Raw genomic sequence first — 27,316 nt, 5'->3', positions numbered from 1 at the left:
GGCTTGAGACACGTGTCTGGTTGCCCACTGGGGTCTACAAGAAACAACCCCTTCCCTCCCTGGAAAGTGTGCCACTGGGTGAAAGGGGCTGGCAGGTAAAGGAGGGGAGGGGAGAAGAGGAGGGAGGCACGTGGGTCAGAGCCTCCTCCTCCTTTTTTGCCTGGAAGGAGGAGGAGGAAGAGGAGGAAGAGGAGGAGGAGGGAGCAGCAGCTCCAGGAGTGAGAGGGCAGGAGCCAGCTCAGCAAGAAAACTTCTCCAGGAAAGAGCTCCGCGGTTGAGCCTCATTTCTGCTCAACCCACGAGGCAGAGCCACGCAGAGGTCCCAGGCGCCTCCCTTGATCCCGGCTGCCGCAGTGGCTCTGCCTCCCTCCCTCCTTTCTTTCCTCCCTTCCTTCCTTAACAGAGAAAGAGAGGAGAGAGAGGAGGAAGGGGGACCCCGAAGGAAAGCGCCCCAACTCCGCCGCTTTCTCCACCCACGATCGAGAGCAAGAGAAGGGGGAAGCCATGGAGCTCAATGCAGGTGAGTGTGGGGTCCCTTCTGATCATGGGAAATCTACACTCTAACAGAGGCATTGGTTGAAAGAGGAAGAGGTGGCCTCATTGGGAACCATTGGAGCTCAATGGAGGCAATTATCAATTATTTAAAAACATTTATTACGTATTATTTGCTTTTAAATATTATTTATATTATGTTTTGATTTATTAGATTTTCAATATTTAATATATTAAATGAATTGGAATGTTATATTATTCTAAAATGTTACATTTTTTTTAAAAAAGTATTAAAATCCCAGAAAGAAGTGGCATTGAAAGAAGAGGGGTGCATCTAAGCATTGGGATTAATGTAGTTTGACCCATTTCAGCTGTTCTGGCTCATTGCTATGGGGTGCTGGGAGGTGTAGTCGTTTGACAGGGTCTTGAGACTGGGACGTACTTAGTCCTAATCTTTTTCAATACTGGTTTTAAACCACTTCATTAGATGTGTTGCCATAGCAGATTCCCAGATTAGTTTAGTGTTTACACCTTATTTTATTTTTCTGGTTACTTAATATTTAATGCTTATTTTATTTAAGTGATGTTTGTTTTTACTGTTCTAATGCAGCACAAAATTATACTACGTATTTTTGATATTAATATTTAAATCTGAAATATATACAGAAAGTCTTTACTTTCTCGCCAAACTGAGTTCAAAGCGGTGTCAAACTCCATTCATTCTGCAGTGTGGACTTGGTCCCTTATGTCTTTTGATCCTGTTGGAGTCTTTTGTTTTCATTGTAGGATTGAAGTAGGGTTAATGATCCATGGGATACATTTTCGGGGTGAGGCCCCTCAATAGTTGTAGCTGAAAAGCAACGAGATCTCCCCCCATTCCCACTTCCTTGCTTGGACTGCTTCTCGCCCTTCTTCCTCCTCCCTGTCTTCACATGGACTCGCCGGCAGAGCCATGTGCGCCTCTTTGTTTACGTTCGGCGCGGCGTGCGCCCTGATTGGCTCTGTCGTGGCTGTGACGTCGAGATTACATAATAAAGCCGGAGAGGCCTCGCCAGGAGACCGCGTGCGCGGCCACGTGAAGCCGGCGGCGGGCGGCTCTTGTTTTGGTGACCTACATCCAGGGAGGTGAAGAGACAGGGACACGTGGGGGCGGGGACAGCGCGTGGAAGCCACGCCCCCTCCCCGCCCTTGCGTTCGATTGGCTCCCTTTATAGAGCCAGGATAGAATGAGTCTCGCTAGCGTAGGGAAAGGGGGCGTGGTTAGAATCCTCGGAGGTCCTGCAGTGCAACCCTATGCTGTCGGACCTCCGTATCCGCGGATATCTGTATCCGTGGATATCATTATCCACTGCAAATACATTGTTTTATTAAAAAAAAAACTTGGTTTTCCCATTTTTTATAAGGAATACCCTTTTAAAACTTAATTACATATAATGGGATGTGAGTATCCACGGATATCAAAGTCACACAATCTATATAAATAAAAATGTAATGTTCGTTTGTGGGATTGACAGAACTCAAAAACCGCTGAACGAATTGACACCAAATTTGGACAGAATACATTTATCACACCAATGAGTGACCATCACTCATAAAAACAGTGGAAAAAACAGTGGAAGGGACTTCAAAAGCAAAAAAAAAAACCCATGACAATGCATTTGCAAAAACCACATCAACACACATATACACAAATATATACACACACATATATGCACACACAAAACACAAATACACAGACTGGGGCACAGCAACGCATAGCAGGGGAGAATTAGTATGTATATGTATCAGGCCTGGGCAAACTTGGGCCCTCCTGGTGTTTGGGACTCCAATGCCCACAATTCCTAACAGCCTCAGGCCCCTTCCTTTCCCCCCGCAGCCACTTAAGGAAGGGGCCTGAGGCTGTTAGGAATTGTGGGAGTTGGAGTCCCAAACACCAGGAGGGCCCAAGTTTGCCCAGGCCTGTTCTAGATTCTCCACATCCCACTTTCCTGTGAAATTAAAGGGTTCAGAGGGCTTGGCTCCAAATTTGTCACCTTTTTTGTCTGTCAGGAGCAACTTGAGAAACTGCAAGTCGCTTCTGGTGTGAGAGAATTGGCCGTCTGCAAGGACGTTGCCCAGGGGACACCCGGATGTTTTGATGTTTTACCATCCTTGTGAGGGACTTCTCTCATGTCCCTGCATGGGGAGCTGGAGCCGACAGAGGGAGCTCTGTGCTCTCCCCAGATTCAATTCTCTGACCTGTAGGTCTTCAGCCCTGCTGGCATAAGGGTTTAACCCCTTGCGCCACTGACATGTGACTCACCCAGTGGTTTTCATGGCTGCAAAGTGATTTAAACTACTGTCACCAGAGTCCTCATCCAGTACTCAACACCATGCTAGCTGTAACACCATGCTAGCTGTAGTCACCAATATTCCTTCTTAGAATCAAAGTACACCGCAAGGGACATCCAGTCCGACCTATTTAAATAGCTACGTCGACACTTGCAATCCATTCCCATTGGAGTCACTGGGACTCACTCCCATCAGAGTCTGGGCAGGATTACTTTAATCACATCTGTTCTCACCTGGGAGAACATTCCCTTGCAGATACTTCTCAGAAAGACGAGGTTTGCCTCGCTAAATCTCCTTTTGATCCCTCCTTAAAAGAGACAAAGAGAGATGGCTAGGTGGAGACTGGGATTAAAGAGGTAAGAAATACCAATGTTGTTTTTTTTAAAAAGGGGGGGATAGAACTAGGGTAAGCTGTAGCAGAAAGAGATGTAAGCAAGACGTTTGGGTGATACTGACATCCAGATGAAGAGACAAAGTGATTACATCTTTCTAAATAGGTTAAGCTGTCTTCCGGAACTCGCTTAATCTCAAGGAGAGAATAAAGATCCATTGAATTTGGTTGTACTTCTGAGTAGATCGTATTGCTTTACTCTTTGAAATATGTTCTGTTGTTTTTGGTGAGGTTTATTAACTTAACTTGAGAGCTTTTGAGATTTCTTTCTTTCAGCATCAGAGTCTGATCTAGGACAGTGTTTTGTGTGTGAGTGTGTGTGTGCGTTCATTCCCGTTGAAATGCCTCTTTCCTCAGGATCACGTTGTGTGCCCTGCTGGCTGCCTGCTGGGTGGATCTTTTCTATAGGATGGAGATCACCTGGTTGCTTCTGTGGTCAGAGCGTGAGGCGGTGCTCTTCCTGTGTGTGTGTCTGTGTGTGCATGCCCATGTGCCTTGAGTCGACAGGCCTGTTTGCACATGTGGAGGGACCGGTGATACTGGAAACGTAACAGGCCAGAGGAGGGTTGCGGAATCATCTTAGCTGATGACTGAACGCACAGAATAGAGAAAAGTCAGGTGGTGCCACATGTACGGATTTCTTGGAAAATTACATAACACGTGGGGCAGTTCGCTTGAGACTGAAAAATAGCATGATTTTATATTTCCTGAAAGACTTACGGAGGAGATGGCTCTTTCTCTCCCAATCTTGCTAATGAAGAAGAAGGGGGAGGGGAGGGCTGGCAGAATGGAAACTCCTAGATCAGTAAAGAAAAATGGACTGAAGCAGCAATTATTAAATGAACACATCAGAGGTTGATTATGTAACATGATATGAAATGCAGCTGCAAGGAAAGATCTGAAATCTCTTCTAATTGGGTTCCTCTATTGAATAATCAGTACACTTTTGATTGCACTTGAACTACGCTGGCAGAATACAATGGAGTCATGGGATTTGTAGTTTTGCAAGGTAGTTTGATAAGGTCTTCAGCCTAAAAATAATAATAATAATAATAACAACTTTATTTATATACTCTCCCCAAAGGGACTCATGGCAGTTTCCAACATATAAGGCAAACATTCAATTGCCAGGAAGAAAACTATACAGACAATTACATCAATTACCTCAAAATAAACACATTCTACAATATAACACAACCAAATGTAACTTAACAAACAAAATAAAAACAACTACAAGCATAATAAAATACCCAAATCCTATTAAAACACACTAAAAAGAGCATATTATAGGGCTGGGGAAGTGGATGAAATGCAGGACAGAGTGATATCTGGCTAGCTAGGGATTGGGCCTAGGGACTAATAATTCTTGAAAATTTGCCGGAACATCCAGCCTTCCTTGCTAAATAGTGCTACTACCTCACCAAACTACAATTCTCTTGATTCCATAGTATAGAGCAGTGCTTCTCAACCTTTTTTCCCCCAGACATGTGTGCAGGGTTTTGTGCGTGTAAAGAACAGGTTTCCCAGATTCTGTCCTAACACTCTAAAAACAGACACAGGAGAACAAGAGAGATGCAGCACTATGTAAACAAGCCTAAAACACTTGTTGAAGGAACCCCCAGTGGTGCAGTGGGTTAAACCACTGAGCTTCTGAACTTGCTGACTGAAAGGTTGGCGGTTCAGATCTGGGGAGTGGGTCGAGCTCCCGCTGTAAGCCCCAGCTTCTGCCAAACTAGCAGTTCGAAAACATTTATATCTGAGTAGATCAAAAGGTACCGCTCCAGTGGGAAGGTAGTGGTGCTCCTTGCAGTCATGCCGGCCACATGACCTTGGAGGCGTCTACACACACTGGCTCTTCGACTTAGAAATGGAGATGAGCACCACTCCCCATAGTTGGACATGACTAAACTTAATGTCAAGGGGAAACCTTTACCATCACTACCTCCCCAACCCGAAAGGTCTAAATCCTTTTGATAATTTGACTCTCCTTTTCTTTTGAGAAGAGACAACCAAAATTGTTCACATATTCCAAAGTTAAGATAAATGTGTGTGTGTGTGTGTGTGTGTGTGTGTGTTAATGATTATTGCATAGCACCAGACATGTGTGCAGAGTATTTTGCATGTAAAGGACAGGTTTCCCAGGTCTGTCCTGACAGTCTAAAAACAGACAAAAGGGAACAAGAGAGATGCAGCACTATGTAAACAAGCCTAAACCACTTGTTTTCTTGATTTCTAATCTAGAATTTGCCATCTGTGTTGCTGCTGAAACTAAACTGATCCTAAGAATGGCCATAACCAGTCAGATCTTGCTGAATATCATGACAAGTCTAATTTGCTGCTTTGTTGTCCATTCATGTAGCTTGGGGACAGAACATTTTAGACCTCTTCTTAAAACAGTTTGTTTTCTCCATCCTGAATAATTTAGTGTTGAGATCATTAATTTTGTATGATTGACAAAAATGCATCAAAACAGTGTTAGCCCTAGCAGAGATCCTTCAACAACTCTACAGCTTGTTTCCTCTTTTAAAATTGTCCATTTATTTTATGCTTTCTATTATTCAACCCGTTCTTTCTTCAGAGGTGGTTCTCCTTCTTTATATGGCTACTGCAAACACTTGCAAATGTTTGTGTGTTTTGTATGTTAAATTATCACTTAGTCTGTAGTACTACTAGATGACATAATTACTTCCTGCCAAAGCATGTGCCTAAACTATTTTAATGAGTGTGAATATATATCCATTATACATAGCATTCTGTACACACGTGCCCTCATCTAGCTCTTGCCACATGTAATTGTGTGTGTGTGACTAATACTACTAGAATGTGGCTATATGCACATCACATTGAAAGCAATGCAATGCACTGAAAGGGTTCTACACTTGGATGTATATTCCATTGTAATTTTAGATGGTTATCCAAATATGCCATCTGAGTTTCATGAGTAATTTTTTCCATCTTGCAGAAGATAAGTACCTTCTACTTTCTACAGATACAACTGAGAATTGATTGCTACAGTTAGTTGTGTTTCATGTTTAGACTTCCTGTGTCTTTTATGTGTTGACATTTTGTTATCTATAATTTATTTTTAAACTACTTTTTGTAATGCTATTTAGAAGAAATAGTCATTGTTTGCTTTATGAATGCTCCCATTAGAAAATGCATAAGGATGTGGGTGAACTAGAACTCCCATCATCCCAGATCAATCCCCCCCCCCCAAACCCTCCAATATTTAAAGTTGGTCATGGTGGTAATCGTGCCATGTTTGGTACAGATCCATCGTTAGTGGGGTCACAGTGCTCTCTGGATGTGGGGTGAATTGTGACTTCCATAATCCAGGATCAATCCCCCAACCCCTCAATTATTTTCTGTCGATCATGGGGGGGGGGGGGAGGTCTGTGTGCCAAGTGTGGTCCAGATCTGGCGTTGTCGGGAGTCACAGTGCTCTCTGGAAGTGGGAGCTCTCTTGGAAATCACTCACCAATATACATGCACACATGCACACACAAACATATTTTCACTTTTATAATAAACTAGCTTGGGGACCCAGCATTGCCTGGGTTATTTGAAAAAGTTAATTTTTAAATTGTACAAAATTAATAAGGTTGTTAATGAACTGCAACTCATATCATGCCAGGTTAGCCCTGAGAAACTCCATCAGTACTTAAAGTTTGTTATGTTGGGCAAGTTTGTTCTAGATGCATCATCAGTGGGGTTTAGTGTGCTCATTTGCTGTAGGGTAAACTACAACTCCTGACACCCCTCCAGTAGCTTGAGTTAGTCATGGGGGTTCTGTGTGTCAAGTTTGGTTCAGGTCCATCATCAGTGGAAGTCATAGTTTCTCTGGTTGTGGGTGAACTATGACTCCCTGAAAGGAAGGTCAATTCCATCCAAACCCTTTAAGTCATCAAATTTTGTCATATTAGGTATGTGTGCCTAGTTTGGTCCAGATCCATTGGTGTTTGGGTTCACAGTCTCTCTGGATGTAAGTGACCTACATCTCCCCAAATCAAGGTGAATTTTCCCCAAAGACCTGGTCATGGGGGCTCTGTGTGCCAAGTTAGTTCCAGGTAATCATAGGTGGGAGTTCAGAGTGCTTTTAGATTGTAGATGAACTATATATCCCAGTATTTATAAATCATGGTGAACTCTTCCCAAACCTCTCTAGTATGTCCAGTTGTTTATCACTTCCTCTGTTTGCTGTGTGCCATAGGAAATAATAGGAAAGGGTTAAGGTAGAGGTAGTGGGTGGGATCATGCAAATTTCACATCAGTGGAGAGAGTCAGAAACACTGGGATGTCTGTGGTGGAGGAAACGCATAAAATCTAAGATGTAATGGTCCTGTATGAAAGCCTTCATTGGGTGGTGGGCTGTATTGTGTTTGTGGAGAACATTGGCAGGGCTCTTGTACATGTTCATGGTGCTCACTATAACCTGCAATGTCATTGGAGAAAGTGCCATTGATGTCCCCTGAGTGTTGGGAGTTATAGCTATTTGTGGAAGTAGGAGCTAGTATGTGTAAGTGGACACCACTGCCACATACACACATACATATTTTCACGGTTTTTATTATGTGTATAGATATATAAATGTGTTGTATGTATATCCTTCTGTATGTCCAACACAATCTTCTGGAACACTGCTGATACATCCATATGTGGAGATGCAATGAAGTATGAAATCAAAATGTTTTGGTTCGTTGGCATCGGAATTCTGCATTTCATTATATTTTAATGCATGCCCATTTGTTGTAGGAAGCTAGTACTATTTTTGTGCACTTTCTGTATATAGGGACATAGGGCTCATTTTGGGATGGCCAGTGCACTTAAGATTTTTAAGACAAGCAATATATTCTCTCATTATACATCATGAACTGCTTTTGGAAAGCTCCTCAGCTGAGGAACTACTCTTGAAAAACCACAATCCCCAAGTACCAATGTGCATTTCAAAGTTCTTGTCCACTATTTAGATCTCAAAAATAGCCTTCTGTATTACATGTTTTTTTTACGTTCAACTGCATTTATGTGATATGTATTTATAATGCATTTTGTGTAGAATTGTGATGTATCCAAAAGGGTACGTAAGCGGATCTGTATATAGTTATCTTTCCAGTTTTCAAAAGCAAAAGAGAAAAAGTTATGCAGAACAAGTACTATTTTCCAGATCTTTTCCCCCTAAATAAATGCATTACTTCTATTTTATTATAATAGCCATTGAATTTATAACTTCCCAGTTTTTGTTTGGTGTTAATCTAGAGAAGCAAGTGCATTACTGGAATATTCCCACTCTTCGCATTGCCTCTGCTGTGTCATTCTGAAAGCCTATCATTGCGGTGTCATTTTTTATTGTGGTTTGATTCCACTTCTCTCACTGAAGCTAATGGGATTATATATAAACTAAAGATTTCTTATAGTAGGAAAGCAATCTCAGATAAACCCTTGAGTGAACAGGTTAGGATTTATACATTACTTCAATAAAACCTTTCTTAAGAAATAACCATGCCCCGACTTTCCTATGGAGATGGGATTAAATCTTTATAAAATCACTTACAGTGTCAAAAGGAAATTTAAGATTAAAGTTTGTGCATACTCCAGAGTAAGTGTCATTGTTCTAATTAGTCTTGTATCTGAGTAGTTGTATTATAAGGGTATAATTCAGTATAACTTTTTACTTGGGTGTCAATACCACTGAAATCTTGTTGTGTGCCTTTAAGGCAGTGGTTCTCAACCTTCCTAATGCCGTGATCCCTTAATTCAGTTCCTCGTGTTGTGACCCCCAACCATAAAATTATTTTCGTTGCTATTTCATAACTGTAATTTTGCTACTTTTACAAATCAAAATGTAAATATCAGACATGCAGGATGTATTTTTATTCACTGGACCAAATTTGGCACAAATACCCGATACGTGCAAATTTGAGTACTGGTGGGGTTGAGGGGATTGATTTTGTTATTTGGATTTATAGTTCACCTATAATCAAAGAGCATTCTGAACTCCACCAATGATGGAATTGAACCAAACTTGGCACACAGAACTCCCACGATCTACAGAAAATACCGGAAGGGTTTTGTGGGCTTTGACCTTGAGTTTTGGAGTTGCAGTTTATCTATATACAGAACACAGTAGACTCAAACAATGATGAATCTGGATCAAACTTGGCACAAATACTCAATATGCCCAAATGTGAACACTGGTGGAATTTGGGAAAAATAGACCTTGACATTTGGGAGTTGCCATTGCTGGGATTTATTGTTCATCTACAGTCAAAGAGCATTCAGAACCCCACCAATGATAGAATTGGGCTGAACTTTCCACACAGAAACCCCATGACCAACAGAAAATACTGGAGGGCTTTGGGAGGAAATGAAAATTATTTAGGGGAGAGCACGCCTGCTCTCCCCTCCTCGCTTGGAGTCTTAGAAACAGCTCTCCCCTTGGCTGAGAGGCCAGTTGAGAGGCTAGCCAATCACAGCAGGAAGGGGGCTTTTGCCATCTGTTTGCAAAAAGGAAGAGAGGACAGGTGGAGAGATCTTCAACCTTCTCTGCTAAAGGGTTTCCTAAGACCATGAGAAATAGATGTTTTCTGATGGTCTTTGGTGATACCTCTGAAACCCCCTTGCAACCCTCCAGGGGTCCCAACCCCCAGGTTGAGAAATGCTGCTTAAGGCATTTCTGTCTTACGGTGACTGTAAGGTAAACCTACCATGGGGTGTTGTTGAAACATTTGTTCAGAGCAGAGAGAGAGAGCAATTCTCCCAAGGTCACCAGTGTGTTTCCATGACAAAGTGCGGATTCAAACCTTTTCTCCAGAGTCCTAGCCCAGTTCTCAAACCACTAGACCACAGAATGCCATTCTCTTTAATAGTAATGACCGGAACTTCAATTGTCATGTGTTGAGTTTCCTTTGTATTTTAGACTGTCCAAAGTGCAGCCTCTTCAGATTGATTTTGGCACCTTGGACAGTTCCTTTACACCAAAATCTGGAGCAAACTCACAACCTTAATGGGATGAAAGCTTCCAGCCACTGAAACTTTCTTTTCACACAAAGTGTACTTTAAACAGGTTTTTTGGCCTGGAATTTGAGCTGTATATTTGAAAACCAGAGAAAGGTCATATGCAAACTTGGAAATTGTGCAAGGGTGTGTGAATTCATTTTTACCAATTATCAGACAGATTTAAGTAGCTAAGGTTTTTGTAGGGGGACGGAGTTGTAAAGGAAAGTATACTGAAACCATAAAATATGCAAATTTATTTTGGAACAGTTCATTTATTCTAAGAGTTGTGTTTGCTTGTGGGATCACTCATCTGTGATTGGACTTGTATGCAGAAAAAGGGATCTTCCATGAATGAATAAAGATGCAGCTCTCTGAGCTCTAAAGCTTTCACTCTATTTTTAAGGTTAGAATAACCAGGTAAAAATTTCAAAAGCACTTAAGTTGTGTAGGAAACTTCACCCTGCTGAAAACCTGAAGGATGTGAACACTAAAGGTTGCCATTATTTAGGTTGTTTGGGGGGGGGGGGGGGAGGGGGCATTATGGTATGCCTATATTACAGACTTAAGTTTAACTATCATTTGGTTTCCAGAGATAATCATGGAAACTGCTGTGTAGCACAGCCAAGGATTTCCACCAAAGACTTATTTACTATTCCCAGGACTTTTGGGGCAATGCATTTATTGTTAAACCAGTACAAATGTGATATATTTATAGTATTTGAACTGTGGAGATGGTTTTATTTATTATTTTATTATTTATTTACAGGATTTTTTATCCTTCTCTTTTCAACCCAAAGGCAACTCAGGGTAGTGTACAGATTGCCACAACATACATACATACATACATACATACCAATTAAAAACATTTAATATCACATAATAAAAATCCATATAAAATCATTAAAACTATAAAAGAATGTATGCTGTAACCATAAAATGTCAAAACCCTAATAATAATAATAACAACAACAACAACAACAATAATAATAACAATCTTTATTTATATTCAGCCGTATTTCCCCGGAGGGATTCAGGGCAGATTCCAAACATGAAAGACAAACATACTATGCCTGAACATAACAATACACCCATAATAATGAAAATTGACAAATTGTGGCATTATATTCTTGCTGGTTTTATCTCAGATCCCTTGCTTACGCATTTCTCTGTCTTTATGGATACCCCCTTCAGTGAAACGTTTCTGTCCCTTAACTATCAACTCCTTTTGTATAAGAGATGTCCCTTTCTTCCTTTTGTTGGGTGCTGTTCCTTTGATGCCTAGAGAGTGTTCTGAAAGCACATGGGAGACTGTTTAGCAACTCTATGTAATCCATTCTGGGGTGTTTTCAAGAATTAGGGTATAAGTAAAATAAGTAAAATTTTAACCATGCAGCACTGCTATGAGCAATTTATTATTTATGTATTACACTTTTCATTTCTTTTTAATTAGTGCTCATAATTGTTATAGTATCTGCTTCCCAATAGACATACAAAACAAAAACCTATGGTTTCTTAGGTCCAGCTTTTCTTCTAATAGTTTGTAAAGCTACTTAGGTTTACATTTTGTTCTTTCCAATTACAACCACTTTGAATGAAGGAACGTGATTAACTGTTTTTGATTTGCGGGAGCAATGATTGAATTTAATAAGCAAGACAGGTCAATATTTATGATTATCTAATACTGAAGACTAAGAAGACATGCACAAGGGTCTGAGGAAGAGAAACTTGCTGACTTTTTTCCCCCAAATATGGAGGTTTGAGTTTGTCATACTCATTCCTGCCTTCTTTTTGCAGGTGGTGTGATCACTTACATCAGTTCTTCAAGCTCAGCATCTAGCCCTGCCTCATGTCACAGCGAGGGCTCAGAGAGCAGCTTCCAGTCCTCTTCTTCGCCTGTCCCAACATCTCCAAACAGTTCATCTTCGGAGAGCAGCTGCAACATCAAGAACATAGAAGTCTGTAAAGAAGCCACAAAGGGTGATCAACTAGATGATCGAATTAAAGCAAACCAGTCAAATCTAAAAGGACAGATCAAGGGTCACAGTGGACTTACAAGTATGTATTCTTGTAACCGTAGCTACTTCTTCACTTAGGGTGGGTCCATGCGTCATGCTTCCTAGTCTTCAATCTATGGTTTGGAGATTTGGGATGTGTTTTAAACTCCCTTCTTCCCCTTGTCTCCCATATGTGAAATCCATCTTCCTTTCCATGGTTGAATATTATGTCTGAATTGAGTCTAACCTGGTTCTGACCCTAAATCAGGTTTTTGAAAAATTCTCAAAAGTCATTGCTTCTTATTATACCTTGGAAGCCAGCCTAATTTGCATTCCCCAATTTAGACATAGTGGCATAGTCAACCATAGAAGGGGTGAGTGGAAGATCTGTGTGGTGAATTCTTAGTTTCCAAAATATGTATCGGTAAATGTGACACCCAAACCTTCCCTTTCTGTGTTTGCACTAAATAAATATGATATTTGAGGCCTGACAGCATCCACTGCCTTGAGCCTGTAGCACTTAATCTTCAGCACTTAACCTCTAACTTCCTTCCTTCTAGATAGACTGTAGCTCTGGTATTCAACCTCTGGCAAACTGGAGCTCCTGCCTCACAGTGCAAAGTGGTGCCAACAGGCCATGTTGTCCTGGGGCCCACAAGTAAGTTTGAAGTCAAGACTGGATCATAAAAGGAACCCCCAACCCACTCACCCACCCAAGCTTAGTATCCCAATCAAAAACACTGTTTCCCCCCATGAGTTGTATAATGACTGCTTATTTAAAAACTCAATTAATTCTCATTGGAAATTGCAGCAAAACCCCAAACTGAAAGTATCTGGATTTTGATCGTACTGCAGACTGTGTTTGCAGTGGGAAAACAAAAATCCCCAAGAATTATAAAATGCAACTCATTGCTCACAGATTTGAGAATTCAGAATCTCCCAACAGGGAATCAAAGCTGGTATCAAATTGGGAAAGAAGTAGTGTCACTCCAAAACCACCCCCCAGACACGTAGTTTTATAAATCAAAGATATGTTGTAAGTCTTAATTGAGATTTCTTCAGAGTAAAGTAATTTAAAATTAATTTTGCACAATGTAAAATTCACTCCAGTGGCACCCAAATCTTCTTGCTTTTAACATACAGAGTTGTCCCACACAAGTTCAGATTATGTGTTCATTACTGTGTAATCTTGTTGGAAACAGCACCAAGGAGGGTTCTCCATCACCTGGTACTTTATCATAGCGAAACCATGGATGAGATCCAAGACCATCTCATGCATGCGGTCCATGTGCTCTCCCATTCAGCAATTGCCTGCAGCTTTGCATTACATAAATACTAACATGCTCATAATATTAGATTAAAGTAACAGTGACCTTGAGACAGGACATTAATATCTTTGCTCTGTAGTTCTGATTTATAATTTAAAATATATTTGTTACACTGGTGTCAGAAGTAATAGAACATGAGAAGCATAAAATGTAAGCATGAATATTTTAATGCTTGTTAGTAAATAGTTCCTGTCTTACTTACTGCATCTAACAACCCATATCTGTTCTTTTCAATTTATTTCAATGATAATTTAGTAGCTTATTAGCAATCTTTCTAAATTACATCTTTTTTTCCAGGGACCAGCAAGTTAAACACAAGATACTGGAAATTATTGTTTTTATTTCCGTTTATTCTACAGATAATCTTTCTAACTATTGGTTCTTTAATATTTAATTTTTTACTATATTTGTCCTTTCAACATGACTTATGGGTAAAATTTTCCAATAAGTTACAATAGCAACACCAAATATAATTTTCACCGAGTTTCTAAAAGGCTTTTGGTAATGTATATGTGGGTGCACTGGATAGTAAAATATTGCCAAAGAATATAATTTTCAAATAACCTCAGACCGACTAAGTTAAAAGCATCATATAAACAATACAATAAATCATCTATCAAGAGTTGAGTCCTATATATTTGTACTAGTGTGTGTACTGCAGGGGATGGAATCATATAGCCCTCCAGGTTTTGTTAGACTGCTGCTTCCAGCATCCTGAACCATTGCCTGTGCAGTTTATAACTACTGGGAGATGTTGACAAACAGTGTCTGCATGGTTTCATCACTCCCACCATGGTTAATGCAGGCATTACAACATACAGTAATCCCACTGTATCCAGTGTGTGCCTGTTTCAGTTCTGAGACCTGCTGCGGATATGAAAAAATATGATCATGCCCCATATTATTAGATGGTGGCTACACTTCAGTGTGTTCACGTTTATATTGCCAACATTTACTAATATGGTCCATGGGGATCCTCAGTTGCTGGATATCAGGGATTCATATGTCATGGATCCAGAGGGCTAACCATAATGTCACCACAGTGCTAATATTGTTGTAATGATTTGTGACACAGAACAGATGTCTCTTCTATTGAGTTGATCCAAGCAATTTTATCTTCTCCAGTAAGTCGTGTTGATGACTAACAATGGCCTCAGTTGAGTGTTAGTTCTAACTACAGGCAATCTATTGGTAAGGCAGCATTTATGAAAGTTCAGTTCATTCAAAGTGGGCCTAGTGATTTCATTTGGATTTGCTTCTGTAAGTCTGAGTCAACAAAATATGAAGTGAAATTTTTTGGAACAGACCGTGGACAATGGGCCCCAAGTATCTTGGCTGTTGCTGCCACAAAGGAGGGCAACATATCATCAAACTTCCTCAACTAGTCACACTTCCAGTGTATTTGACAAATGTCATCACCCCAAAACTGGCATAGCAGTGCTGGTTACAAATGATGGAAGTTGTAGTCCTACATACCTGGAGGGCAACTGGTTGGGAGGTGAAATCTAGGTAACAAGGTATCATCTTACTTAAAATCATGCCAGTTTAAACCAACTGCTGAAGTCTATATATAAATTCATATTTTTGTATTTGTTTGAATGAATGAAAACCAAAAGAAGTGACAGCTACTTGGCGAGGGGCATTCTGAATTTTATTTTTTGTCTTTTTGTCTAGAATTAGTCTCATTCATGGTACCTTTCATTTTTTAATCAGATATATGTGTGTGTTTTCATGCTACTGTTTATATAATGTAAATCAGATATGTGTGTGTGTTTTCATGCTACTGTTTATATTTGTAGAATTTAATGGCATGGTGCTACTGTGTAAAGTCTGTGGAGATGTTGCTTCAGGATTCCACTATGGCGTCCATGCCTGTGAAGGCTGCAAGGTAAAATATATACTATTTAAATTATGATATTATCTACATTATTATACAATAATTAATCATGTTATATATAATTATTATAAATATAGGCATGTCTCCATGGACCAATTGCCAAGTACAATTTTGAAGATGTAAAGTCATTCATGTAGAGATAAAAAGTATAGTTTCCATAATTTGTTTCCTGTACTCCCCTCCTCTAAATGGCCAGCGTTTGGGAAATGTGATCAGGAAAATAACACGTAGTCAATTATTTTCAAGTCTTATCTAGTATTTGCACATTTATTTATTATTATAAATAATAAATAAATAAATAAATAAATAAATAAATAATTCCATGGTATATTAGAAATTCAGCCTGCACCAGCTTTCCAAAGTGAATCTCATTATTCTGGATATTCACCTCTTGGGTAGTTGAATAAGGTTTGGGGCTGAATATTTTCAGATGCCTTTGACTATCTGGATTAAAGTGCAATTTTAGTAGCAATACTCCTCTCACTTTGATCAACCCCAAATGTATTTTCTATGCATATTTATACCTTATGTTTCTTGCATTGAGGAATGGTGCACACAACTCTTCTTCCCATTGTATTTTCCCAACAACCCAGTGAGGGAGAGAGAATGTAGCTTGCCCAAGATCACCCACTTGGTTTCATAGCTCAGCATGTACCTGAAATGGGATCTCCCAAGTTTCAGTCCAACTGTCTAGTGTGATCTATAGATCAGTAGTGAATTGGGATATCAGATCCACATTCAAACCCCCATTGAGGCCATTCACTGACTGAATAATATTGGGCCATTCACGCACATTTCTTAGCTTAACTACTTCACATTCCTTTGTTTTTGTATTTAATGATAATAAAGTGAATGAGAAGGAAAAGTCGTATATGTTGCTTTTAGCAACTGGAATAAAAGCAGAATTAATATATTTTAAATAAGTGAAGAGTTGCAATATTGAAATGCAAGTTTTTGTTAATGGAATGTACATGTGAAGTGCCTACAAAAAATAGAAGAAAAGTACTGAAACACATTTGCTTATTCTTATCAGGGTTTTTTTAGAAGAAGCATTCAGCAAAATATCCAATACAAGAAGTGCCTGAAAAATAACAACTGCTCCATAATGAGAATGAACAGAAACAGGTGTCAGCAGTGCCGATTCAAAAAATGTTTGTCAGTTGGGATGTCAAGAGATGGTATGTTTCTGTATTGAGCTGTGACCTACTAAAAGCTGATTTTGGTGCTTTTTACACCTCATTCAAAAGGAAGTCCTTGTAAATGCTAGTATAGAGTTGTGAACAAGACGATGATTTTAAAACAACTTTAAATCTTGCTTCATGAACTGATGAGATGTGATAGTAATCGTTTTTCTTTCAGCATTCTTTTATGTGCCATGTTGCACTAATACAAACATAATCTTCATAATCTTTCAGTCTTTATTTACAAACCTGTTATCCAAAACACTTCCCTTGATTTACCTGGTTTGTGGGAGGAAGTAAGAAAATTATTTATTTGTTATGGCATTTCCTCTTGAACTTGCTGACCAAGTAGCTAAAGCCCCCAGTAGCACAGTGGGTTAAACCACTGAGCTGTTGAACTTGCTGACCAAAAGGTTGGTGGTTCAAATCCGGGGAGTGGAGTGAGCTCCTGCTGTTATCCCCAGCTTCTGCCAACCTAGCATTAAATGTGAGTAGATCAATAGGTAACACTCTGGTGGGAAGGTAACAGTGCTCCATGCAGTTATGCCAGATACATGGCCTTGGAGGCATCTATGGATAATGCCGGCTCTTCAACTTGGAAATGGAGATGAACATCACCCCCCCCCCCCAGAGTTGGACACAACTAGACTTAATGTCAAGGGGAAATCTTCACCTTTACCTTAAAGCTTCTTTTTCTTCTTCTTCTTCTTGATAGCTGTTCGATTTGGCCGGATTCCTAAACGTGAGAAACAAAGGATGCTAATAGAAATGCAAAGTGCCATGAAAACCATGATGAATACTCAATTCAGTGATCACTTGCCTAACGAAACATTAAAAGATAATGAAGAACCAGTGATACTGTTGCCTCAGGAAGAGTTGAACTCCAAAATGCAACAAGAAGAGGAAACTACCAACCGCACTTCTCCTCCTCCTCCTCTCCTTCTTCCACCTCTTTCTGCTCCCCCCTCTGACATTGCAAAGGAAGAAGTGATTGGTATGGTGACCAGAGCCCATAAAGATACCTTTATGTACAACCAGGAACAATCAGAAAACCCTCCCAGTGTGGTGCAGTCCCAGAACGGGGAGCGGATCCTCAAGTACACAGAGCAATATAATTCTAGTGGTGAGCCTGATCATGGTGACATAAGCAGCACCAATTATGGTGGGAGTGAGAAACATTTCAATGGACAATACAAAGCGCGAAACAATATGCATTATCCTAACATGCGTAACCTTTGCTTCACAAGCAGCAGTTCTATGAACTTCACTCATGGCTTTCCCCTGAAAGGTTGCAACAGGATGCCTGAAAACGGCTTTCCTCCAAATGAATCTATGAATGCCTACTCTTACAACACTGGAGGCAGGATGCATCTGGTACCGTGATTGTTACTTTCTGTTGCATGTAGCTAGCAAAGTTTTCTAAAGGATAGATTCAAGACAGTGACCTGAGTCAGGAATCTTTTCTCCTTAGGGTCATTGTATTGATTAAATGAAATAATAATAGCATAAAATGAATGTGGAGGAAGGGAGTGTTTTGCAGTGTGAGAGGTTTGCTTACTGAGAAGTGAATCAGTATTGAAAAGGAAGCAATTTGCAGAGATGTAAGACTAGACCACAGTTTCTAGAGAAGCAAGTGGTGTTATGTGCTAAATAAAAATATGTCTAGGACTTTGCATTATTAAAAATGCATAACTGAAGAGCAGCCCTCACCAAAATATCTAGTAATCAGTTTATTAGATGTCCATGCAGTCACATGCCATAATTATTCTTAAACTGGATAATGGTCACATTCATATATAATACTAAACCATAGCTAATGGGCTTAAACAACTCTGCCCCAGCAATGAAACCCCAAGGAGGTAATTGAAAGCGTATGCTTTAGATGTATCACTTTAGTTGTCATCTGAGCTGTCAGTGGTTGGTTGAAACAATGCAGCTTGATAAACCATGGTTTCAAGACTGTTTATTTCAATTTACTATTTATAAGGGGAAGCACATCCTGGTTTTGAAGCCATGACAGCCTACTGTTAATACAAAATATAAGCAAAAACTTCCAAACTCTGACTATGCTGAAAGAAGAGTGAATACACAGTCCAAAGACTGGCATAAAATCATTCTCATAATTCTGAATTATAATTTAATATAGTGATGGGGAACATAAGGTCTTGCAGATGTTGGTCTGCTTTATATTTTCTTAACCCTAGTTCAACTGGAACAACCTGCCCTGAGAAGTGTATATGGGGTTGCTTCAGAGGTGTACTGTATTGTGCTGCAGTGAAGACATCATTTCAGAACTAAGTTACTGCTTGTACAGCCTTCAGAAGTGATCATGGTTCTCTGCACCTGTGTCTTCTGCTTGGAAGATGACCACAATTAACAAAGTCATCATGTGTGAAGCTGACTTGGGGTGCTACAAGTCCCTTCTCCACTTTCTCCACGAAATTTTGTCAGGTAGCTAATAGGAATTTGCTGGTATCTAATGCAGTGTGAACTGCTAAGGAAATTAGAGCCCTTAATCATAAACATGGTAGTCAGGTCCACAATACTATTTTCAAATTTTGTGTGTGTGTGTGTATACACACATACACACACACTCACAATACCAGTATGTAAAAGAGTATGAAGTTATAAGTTGTTAGTATAACAACTTTAAGGAATTGAGAATTCTTAACTTTGGTTCATAAGATGGTTTTTAAAATTATACTCTCAACAAGGAAGTCTACTTAATTTTAATTAGAGTCTAGTATTTTGAAGTAGTCTTATATATTTTAAAATGCTAGACCAATTGTCTGCATGAGGATTTGGAAACTGATAATTTGGCCCATTTCTTTGAAATCAATGTTAAAGATTATATATATTTAAATTATTTAGGTTTGTCCGATGAACAAGACTCCTTTTGTGGATCCAACTAAATCTGGTCATGAAGTTTGGGAGGAGTTTTCTATGAGCTTTACACCTGCAGTGAAAGAAGTGGTGGAGTTTGCCAAGCGTGTTCCAGGTTTCCGAAACCTTTCCCAGCATGACCAAGTAAATCTTCTAAAGGCTGGAACCTTTGAGGTGAATATCTTGTATACATGGTGTATGTTTGACACAGAATGCTCTATATGTAAGCAAATCTAACAGGATGCTAGACTATATTTACTTATGTTGCTAAGGCAGTTTTCTCCTCTCTAATGCCTGTGTTATTTCCAACTGATAGAATAAACAGAACCATATTGGTGATTTCAGCCATTGCATACTGCTTGTGTGGAAAGTATTGCAAACGTTTTTTTTTTTTGCTTGGGTTCTCACCTTCATTGTTATACAGAGTGGTGGTACTGAAGTTAAAGGAAAGGTTTACACTTTTTGGCTGGCGTTCCTGCCGTAATCGAAAGCAATAATTGCCAACCCCCTTCACTGGTCAAACCCATTTTCCCACCAGTCCTTTTCTTGGGAAAGGGTTGAGAGAAGAACACATGCTGTTGGATACATGCCCCTTCCTAAAACCACCCCAGTCCAACATTTTCTCATTTCGCACAGCCTTTCCATTGGGAAGGGCTGGCAAGTGCTTTTGAATTACATTGCTTACAAATCTCCTTGGTGCATTTAGACCACTCCATGCTCTGCAATAGATCTGCCGAATCCTCTATGGTCTATAGTCTACATTAGATCTGAAACAACATTTCATTTTTCACTAATGTTATTTATGAGCGATTTCTTTTTATGCTGTATGGAACTGTAACAAATCACATTCTAAAACTTTGCCTTATCCGAACTACTATCCCCCCGCCCCCCAAAAAGTAATAGATGTTTACAGACTATCCTGAAAATCCTCATAGTAATCAATTATCTTCTAATCTGTGGTATAATTTTTAATAATGGACTATGGATTTTAGAAAATGATTTCAACATGAGATCATGACTCAGCATTTTATTTGTTGTTTTAATTTGTTTGATACATTGTTATGTGTTTTAATTGCTCATATGCTTAGATTGTTTATATTTTTATGAGATGTGTTTTATTGTTTACCTATGCGGCACTTAATTTTTGCCTGTTTTGTAATCCGGCTTATGTCCCCTCCCAGGTCAAGAAAGTCGGGGTAGAAATGAAATAAATCAATAAATAATATTACTATTATTAATACATTTGTTCTTTTCTTTTGACCAGGTTTTAATGGTAAGGTTTGCATCTTTATTTGATGCAAAGGATCGTACTATCACCTTTCTTAGCGGAAAGAAATACAGTTTGGATGATCTGCGTTCAATGGGGGCTGGTGATCTGCTCAACTCCATGTTTGAGTTTAGTGAGAAGCTAAATGCCCTGAATCTTAGTGATGAAGAAATGAGCTTGTTTACAGCAGTGGTCCTTGTGTCTGCCGGTAAGAAATAAAAGTTATGCCTATACCAAAAAGCAAAATCCCCTTGACTCCCCAAAAGAGCCACATTAAAATCTGCCCTTTCTCTTGTTTACAACAATACATGAAATCTGACTAATGGGGTTAGGAAAGAAGCTTCTTCATAACCTTTGGCAAATAACATATTTTACCTGTTGTTGTGTGCCCTTGTGTCATTTCCAAGTTATGACAACTCTAAGGTGATCCTATCAAAGGATTTTCTTGGCTTGGCAAGGTTTTTATTCAGGGAAATGTATGTGGTCTGATTTGAGTGGATCTTTGATGGCTGAATGGAGATTCAGAACCTGGTCTCCAGAGTCATATTTCAGTGCTCAAAAAGCTACATCACACTAACTCACTACTACATTTTGACTTGATATCCTTCATTCTGTGTAATACTTCTGCATGTTGATTTTTGAATATCTTTTTCAGCAATGCTTACAAAATGTTGGAGCTCAGATGACATTAGGAAACAGCATTAGGATTGCCATCTTTTAAAAAAGGTTCTGTAACAGGTATGGGCAAACTTTTGGCCTCTAGGTGTTTTGGACTTCAACTCCCACAATTCCTAACAGCCTGTAGGCTGTTAAGAATTGTGGGAGTTAAAAGTCCAAAACACCAGGAGGGCCAATGTTTGTCAATGCTTGTTCTATAATCTTTGTGAGTTGTTGTTTTAAGGGAACATAAAATGCATTATGCATTATAATTGATATTTGCCACGAATTTGTGTGCGAATTTATATTAAGCGTATACACTGAGATTTGCATTTCATATTTAATTTTATATCTAATTATTTCTACAGTCATCTGCATTGAGCTTTGTACAACAGGAGTATATGACATACAAATAGGTCCAGTGAGCATTTACTTTAAAACATTATATGTTGTTCATGTTCTCATACATATTTGGTGCTATATATATATATAGAGAGAGAGAGAGAGAGAGAGAGAGAGCGCTCTTATATGTCAAACGGCATGACTTCTAATCATTTGCTTTAGTTAATACAGTTATTTATTTATTTATTTGATTGCATTTATATACCACTTTTCTCAGCCCTGGGGGGACTCAAAGCAGTTCACAACATAATCAATTGCAAAATTCAATGCCTCACATGTATAAAAACATCAGATATGAAATCAACCACATATGACAATAGATTAAAACCATTAAAACTATAAAACAACTATCACAGACACAACATAAAAAATTTAGACCTTGCATTAATCTCGAGGTTGTCCTTAACTGTTTCCATAATGTAGTACTAGTCTGTGTGCCAGCTTCTAAAATTGCACCATATACTTTGAACAGATAGATCCTTTTCCTGTTTGTATACCACAAAATTTCTCCTGTCAGAAAGGCACAGGACTGCTGGATTCCTAAATAATTTACAATATACCAAAGAAAAACATATTTCTGATTTTTATCTGGCTGCCTACAAAAAACAATCTGTATATATATATATTCTTGTTGACAGAGAAAAATGGGGATACCACCACCAGAACATTGGATCACAGTTCAAATGTTTCCTTCACCAGTGAAAATTGTAATTTTGCTTATCCAGGATTATTATTTATCTTACATTAGGATCCCAGAGTGTTTTGCTAAACAATGCTTCACTGAGAACATAAGCATGTAATAACTAGAATATGCCTCATATTCTTTTTCTTTTGCTATGTTTCCTGTTTCGGCTCCCAGCTGCTTTAAATTGATGAACAACCATGTTTTTGATCATTGAAGTATTAAGATGCAAACAAAATCACAGTCTTACTTCCACTCCTTTTGTCTAGAACGATCAGGAATCGAAAATGTCAACTCCGTGGAGGCGCTGCAGGAGACGCTTATCCGTGCACTCAGGACCTTAATCACAAAAAATCATCCAAACGAAGCCTCTACATTTACAAAGTTGCTTTTAAAACTGCCTGACTTGCGTTCCTTGAATAACATGCACTCTGAGGAACTCCTAGCCTTTAAAGTTCACCCGTAGATTTTTACCTCTTATTTATAGAATGGACTTTCAATAAACTGTGTGTGTGTGTGTTTTGTGCTCAAATGTTTATTTATGTCTGTATGTAAGTCTTGTGGAGGAGGAGAACTTGCTGACAGTTTCATGGGTAGATGTTTTGTTAACATGCAATAGCACCTCAGATTCACTGTTTTTTTAATCATTCATGACTATCCTAAGCAACCCCATTTGCACTAAAGCTGAAGATATCTCTATAGTCATATGGATATTGACTGTTACAATCTGTGCCCCTACAACAAAAATAACCAAGTTTTTCAGCTATAAAATAAAAAATGCACACACCCATATGTAGAAAACAGAATGTCAGGATAATGACACTTCAGTGACTTATAGAGAGAGATTTAATATGGCCCCCTTTTTGAACATCAAATCTTAGTTGGATAGGAATCTCTAAAACTTCATTAGATGTCTTGATGTGTAACAGTTTGCTTATCTTAACTGAAGCACACAGAGAGATTTTTTTAAGCAGAGATATTGGATGCATTACAGTTCTATAAAATACTTTGTGTATGTACATAGTTGTGTGAATGTATATAAATAGTTCTAAATGAATGATGTGCTATAATGTATTGTTGAAGGCTTTCATGGCCAGAATCACTGGGTTTGTTTTGTGTTTTCCAGACTGTGGCCATGTTCCAGAAGCATTCTCTCCTGACATTTCACCTACATCTATGGCAGGCATCCTCCGAGGTTGTGAGGTCTGTTGGAACCTAGGAAAATGGGGTTTATATATCTGCGGAATGTCCAAGGTGGGAGAAAGAACTCTTGCTTGTTTGAGGCAGGTGTGAATGTAGCAATTGGCTACCTTGAGTAGCATTTAGTGGCCTAGCAGTTTTCAAGGTCTGGCTTCTTACTGACCGGAGGAATCATTTGTTGGAAGGTGATTAGCTCAGCCTTATTGTTTATTGTCTGGAATTCACACCTATCTCAAACAGACAAGAGTTCTTTCTCCCAACCTGGATATAATTTCACAGATATATAAACTAAATTTTCCTGGTTTCCAACTGACCTCACAACCTCTGAGATGCCTGTCATAGATGCAGGCGAAACGTCAGGAGATAATGCTTTTGGAACATGGCCATACAGCCCAGAAAACACACAACAACCCGATGTGCTGTAACTTCTTCACAGTATTTTCAACTGTGGGAAAGTTAACCAAATCTAATGATTGGTAGTGTACTATTTGAAATGAAATGTCTTGAGAGTTCAGATTGCTCAGAGAATTCTAGGTTGAAGGTGATATGCTGATTTTGTTAGATTATGAACTACTAGAATATCAGAAGTTAAATGGGAAGCCTGTCAAATCAAACATTTAAATGAAAGAAAGAAACTATACTAGAATGATTTTTTTTAAAAAAATCAAGATTGTTCTGTGCTAATAAGCACTTAAATGCTGCTGGACACTTGAAAGAATAAGTGCAGTTCTCTTGAAAAATGTCAAAGAGACTATCAATATCTTTGTTGCATATTCGTGTGTGTTTAATGAATCATATAATTCACACTACACCTATATGCTATTTTAATTCTGCACAAAACTGAGAAACAAAACTGTGAGGTGCAGTTCATGCCTCTTAATAATATTTATTTAGAGCCAGGAGGTGGGGGATTCCCATGTATATTGTTAGAGTGGCAAATCATTATTCAGTTTATTTTGTGACACACAACCATGGTCTGGTAGATAGTTATTAAGCCCATTTGTCTATATTTTATGCCACTTTACCCCCCCCCCCCTTCCAAATTAATATAATTCCCAGAATTGGGAATATATGCACAGTGGCACTTTGTGTGCCAGAATATTATATTATAGCCATGATGTTTCATAGTATGAAACTGAGAAATGCTCAGGGATGGATCCAGACGAAGTTATATTTGGGTGGATCAACTGAAATCAAGAGGATTTATGTTCATCATGACTATATTGATTGCTATGATTCAATTATGGCTATCCAAGTGCAGCCCTCCAAAGTTTCCTTCAACTAAAACAAAAAAAATGAACATTTTGCTTACACTCTTGGCATTTTATGTGATTGTTGCTTCTTTTTATCCCTTGCTAAAGGTACAGTCTTGAATTTCCTACACTTTGATTAAGTTTATGTGAATAACTAAAGTGTCATGAGTTTGACAGACGTTGGCTTAAGCCTGGTATTCCACTAGACTACTCATAGAAACATCCTCCCTTCTTGCAGTATATGCTCATGTATAAGTAGAGGGCCGGTTTGGGGTCAAAGATTTTGATATGGCCTGTGGATAATTAGAGGGTCATCTCTGGAGAGGGGAAAGCACCAGTGCTGACCTGGGAGCCCCCCCCCCCCCCATGCGCCCGGCCACCATCACTATTTTCCCACCTAGGCATTCAAAAATGCCAGGAGTGGTGCCATAGCAGAAAGAGTGGAGGGGAATTTGTAATTTTTTTTTCCGGTCCTCTTGAGACTGACTAAGCTTTTTCATCACTCTACTCAGAGAAGGGGGTGGTTTCTTTTTTGATAAAAAATAAAGTAAGTACTGACACTGACCCATGTTTTGGGTTACTTTTTGGACTAAAAGTTCTAGGTTGATACATGAGTATATAGGGTAAATAAAGAAGGTAGATTTAGTTCCTATTAGAGCAGAAATAAATAAATATTTTGTATGCATTGCTTTTAAGAGGTTCTATGTCAACATTCAGCAGTCAATGAGAAACTGCATGTGTTCTCTGCAAATAAAACCGTGACTAATATATATCACTACCATTTCCATTTAGATTATCTGGTAGTGATTTTTTTTTCTTTCAAACAATGTTCACTTGGTAGAATATGGAATAACTGAGAAACAATATTTTTTATTACAAAAAACTAGGTTAAATTTTGATTCTACTTAAAAAATACAAAAAAGAAATTTAGTTTTGATTCTAGGCTTATAGAAGTCTCTATCCTAAATATATGATGTCTTAACATTTATTAGTAAGCCAGTAGAGAAATATAACCAGTACTGCGTAAAGTATTGCTTATTTTTTAAAAGCAATAGTTCCATATATATGCAGATAGAATTACATTATGTGATATTCAATCAATTTCATATTAAATAACATGTTCCTGCATGTTGCAGAAACTTTCCATTTTTGAATTTTAACAAATTCTAAATCCAAGCTCAACTTATTTAAAGAATATCACCTCTGTATAAATGCTGAACGCCCAACACTGTCATTACGTTGGCAGCATTAGAGGAGCTGTGGCAGTAACAGGGTACTGGAAAGAGCCACAGAGGCTCTTTCTTATGTTAGGATTAACTTTTAGAAAACTGGAGAAACTTTATGTAGAGAAGAAATGAAGCATGAGCTACTCCCAGGCTTTCTATGCTACTGGGAAGCATTGGAAGGAGATATTTTTCTGTGCCCCCAACTTCCAGAATTTACAGTGATTTATATCTCGAGAAGCCATTTATCATGAGCTATGCTTTACTGTGTTGCTGGTTATATCCCTGGTAAAAATACTGACAAATACTTCATACCAGACTTTTGAGTGCCCTGGATGGGGACATTGTTGAGAGATTACAAAAATGTACTGTATGAAACTAAAAGTTTTTTTACCTCTTGTTTTACATGTTCTAAAAGATTAAATATGGGCATTATGTTGGAAAAGAATATACTGTTGTATGGTCTTTTTTCTTCTGCAAAACTAATTCTGAGAGAGTTTTTACATGAAGTACAGGAATAGGGTTTCAACCATCCCTGTTAAGTGTCAGGTCACCTTAGAACAGCTAGACAACTGGGAAGTACAGGGACTTAATTACATCCCTACAAGACATTAGGAAGGGTGCAACCCTACAACATCTCACTAGAAAACCTAATATTGGGCTCCAAATGCTCCTAAACATCATCTAGCAGCTCCCCAGGACACTTGAGGCCCAAATGAGGCTATTTTGAGCCTGACAACACCTGTTGTGTGAACCATGATGGGAATGAGCAAGCCTCTTTCCATAGAGTCATCTTGTAATAACATGACAGTACACACTCAGCATTTCAAAACTGATCACTGAACTGAAAAGTTTGGAAGCACTTGAATAAGAGCCAGAAGTTATATGTGTATTATTGTTCTATTTATCCTGAAAAAATATAAAGCAGGCTTTATTTATATTATTATGTATGTTCTGTTTAACTTGAATAATAATAATAATAATAATAATAATAATAATAATAATTTCATTCTTTTACCCCACCACCATCTCCCCAAAGGGACTCGGGGTAGCTTACATATGGGACAGAATGTGCACAAAATATACAAGCAAAAACAATCCACAAAACAAAACACATTAAAATAAAAGTATCATAAAATTCA

The 27,316-nt window shown here is 38.7% G+C and overlaps 1 protein-coding gene across 1 annotated transcript; it reads left to right on the top strand.

Annotated features, from left to right (window-relative positions):
• Positions 1-171: 171 nt before the first annotated feature.
• NR1D2 (nuclear receptor subfamily 1 group D member 2) lies at positions 172-26,624 on the top strand. Its single transcript, XM_060781924.2, has 8 exons — positions 172-520; positions 12,002-12,262; positions 15,329-15,417; positions 16,460-16,604; positions 17,323-17,981; positions 19,479-19,664; positions 20,755-20,965; positions 22,768-26,624. Exons 1-8 carry the CDS (start codon positions 505-507, stop codon positions 22,962-22,964), a joined length of 1,764 nt encoding a protein of 587 aa, XP_060637907.2. The 5' UTR covers positions 172-504; the 3' UTR covers positions 22,965-26,624.
• Positions 26,625-27,316: the final 692 nt, after the last annotated feature.

This window comes from Anolis sagrei, chromosome 6, assembly GCF_037176765.1.
Source record: "Anolis sagrei isolate rAnoSag1 chromosome 6, rAnoSag1.mat, whole genome shotgun sequence".
NCBI lineage: Eukaryota > Metazoa > Chordata > Lepidosauria > Squamata > Dactyloidae > Anolis > Anolis sagrei.
This window is presented reverse-complemented; position numbering and strand designations above follow the sequence as displayed.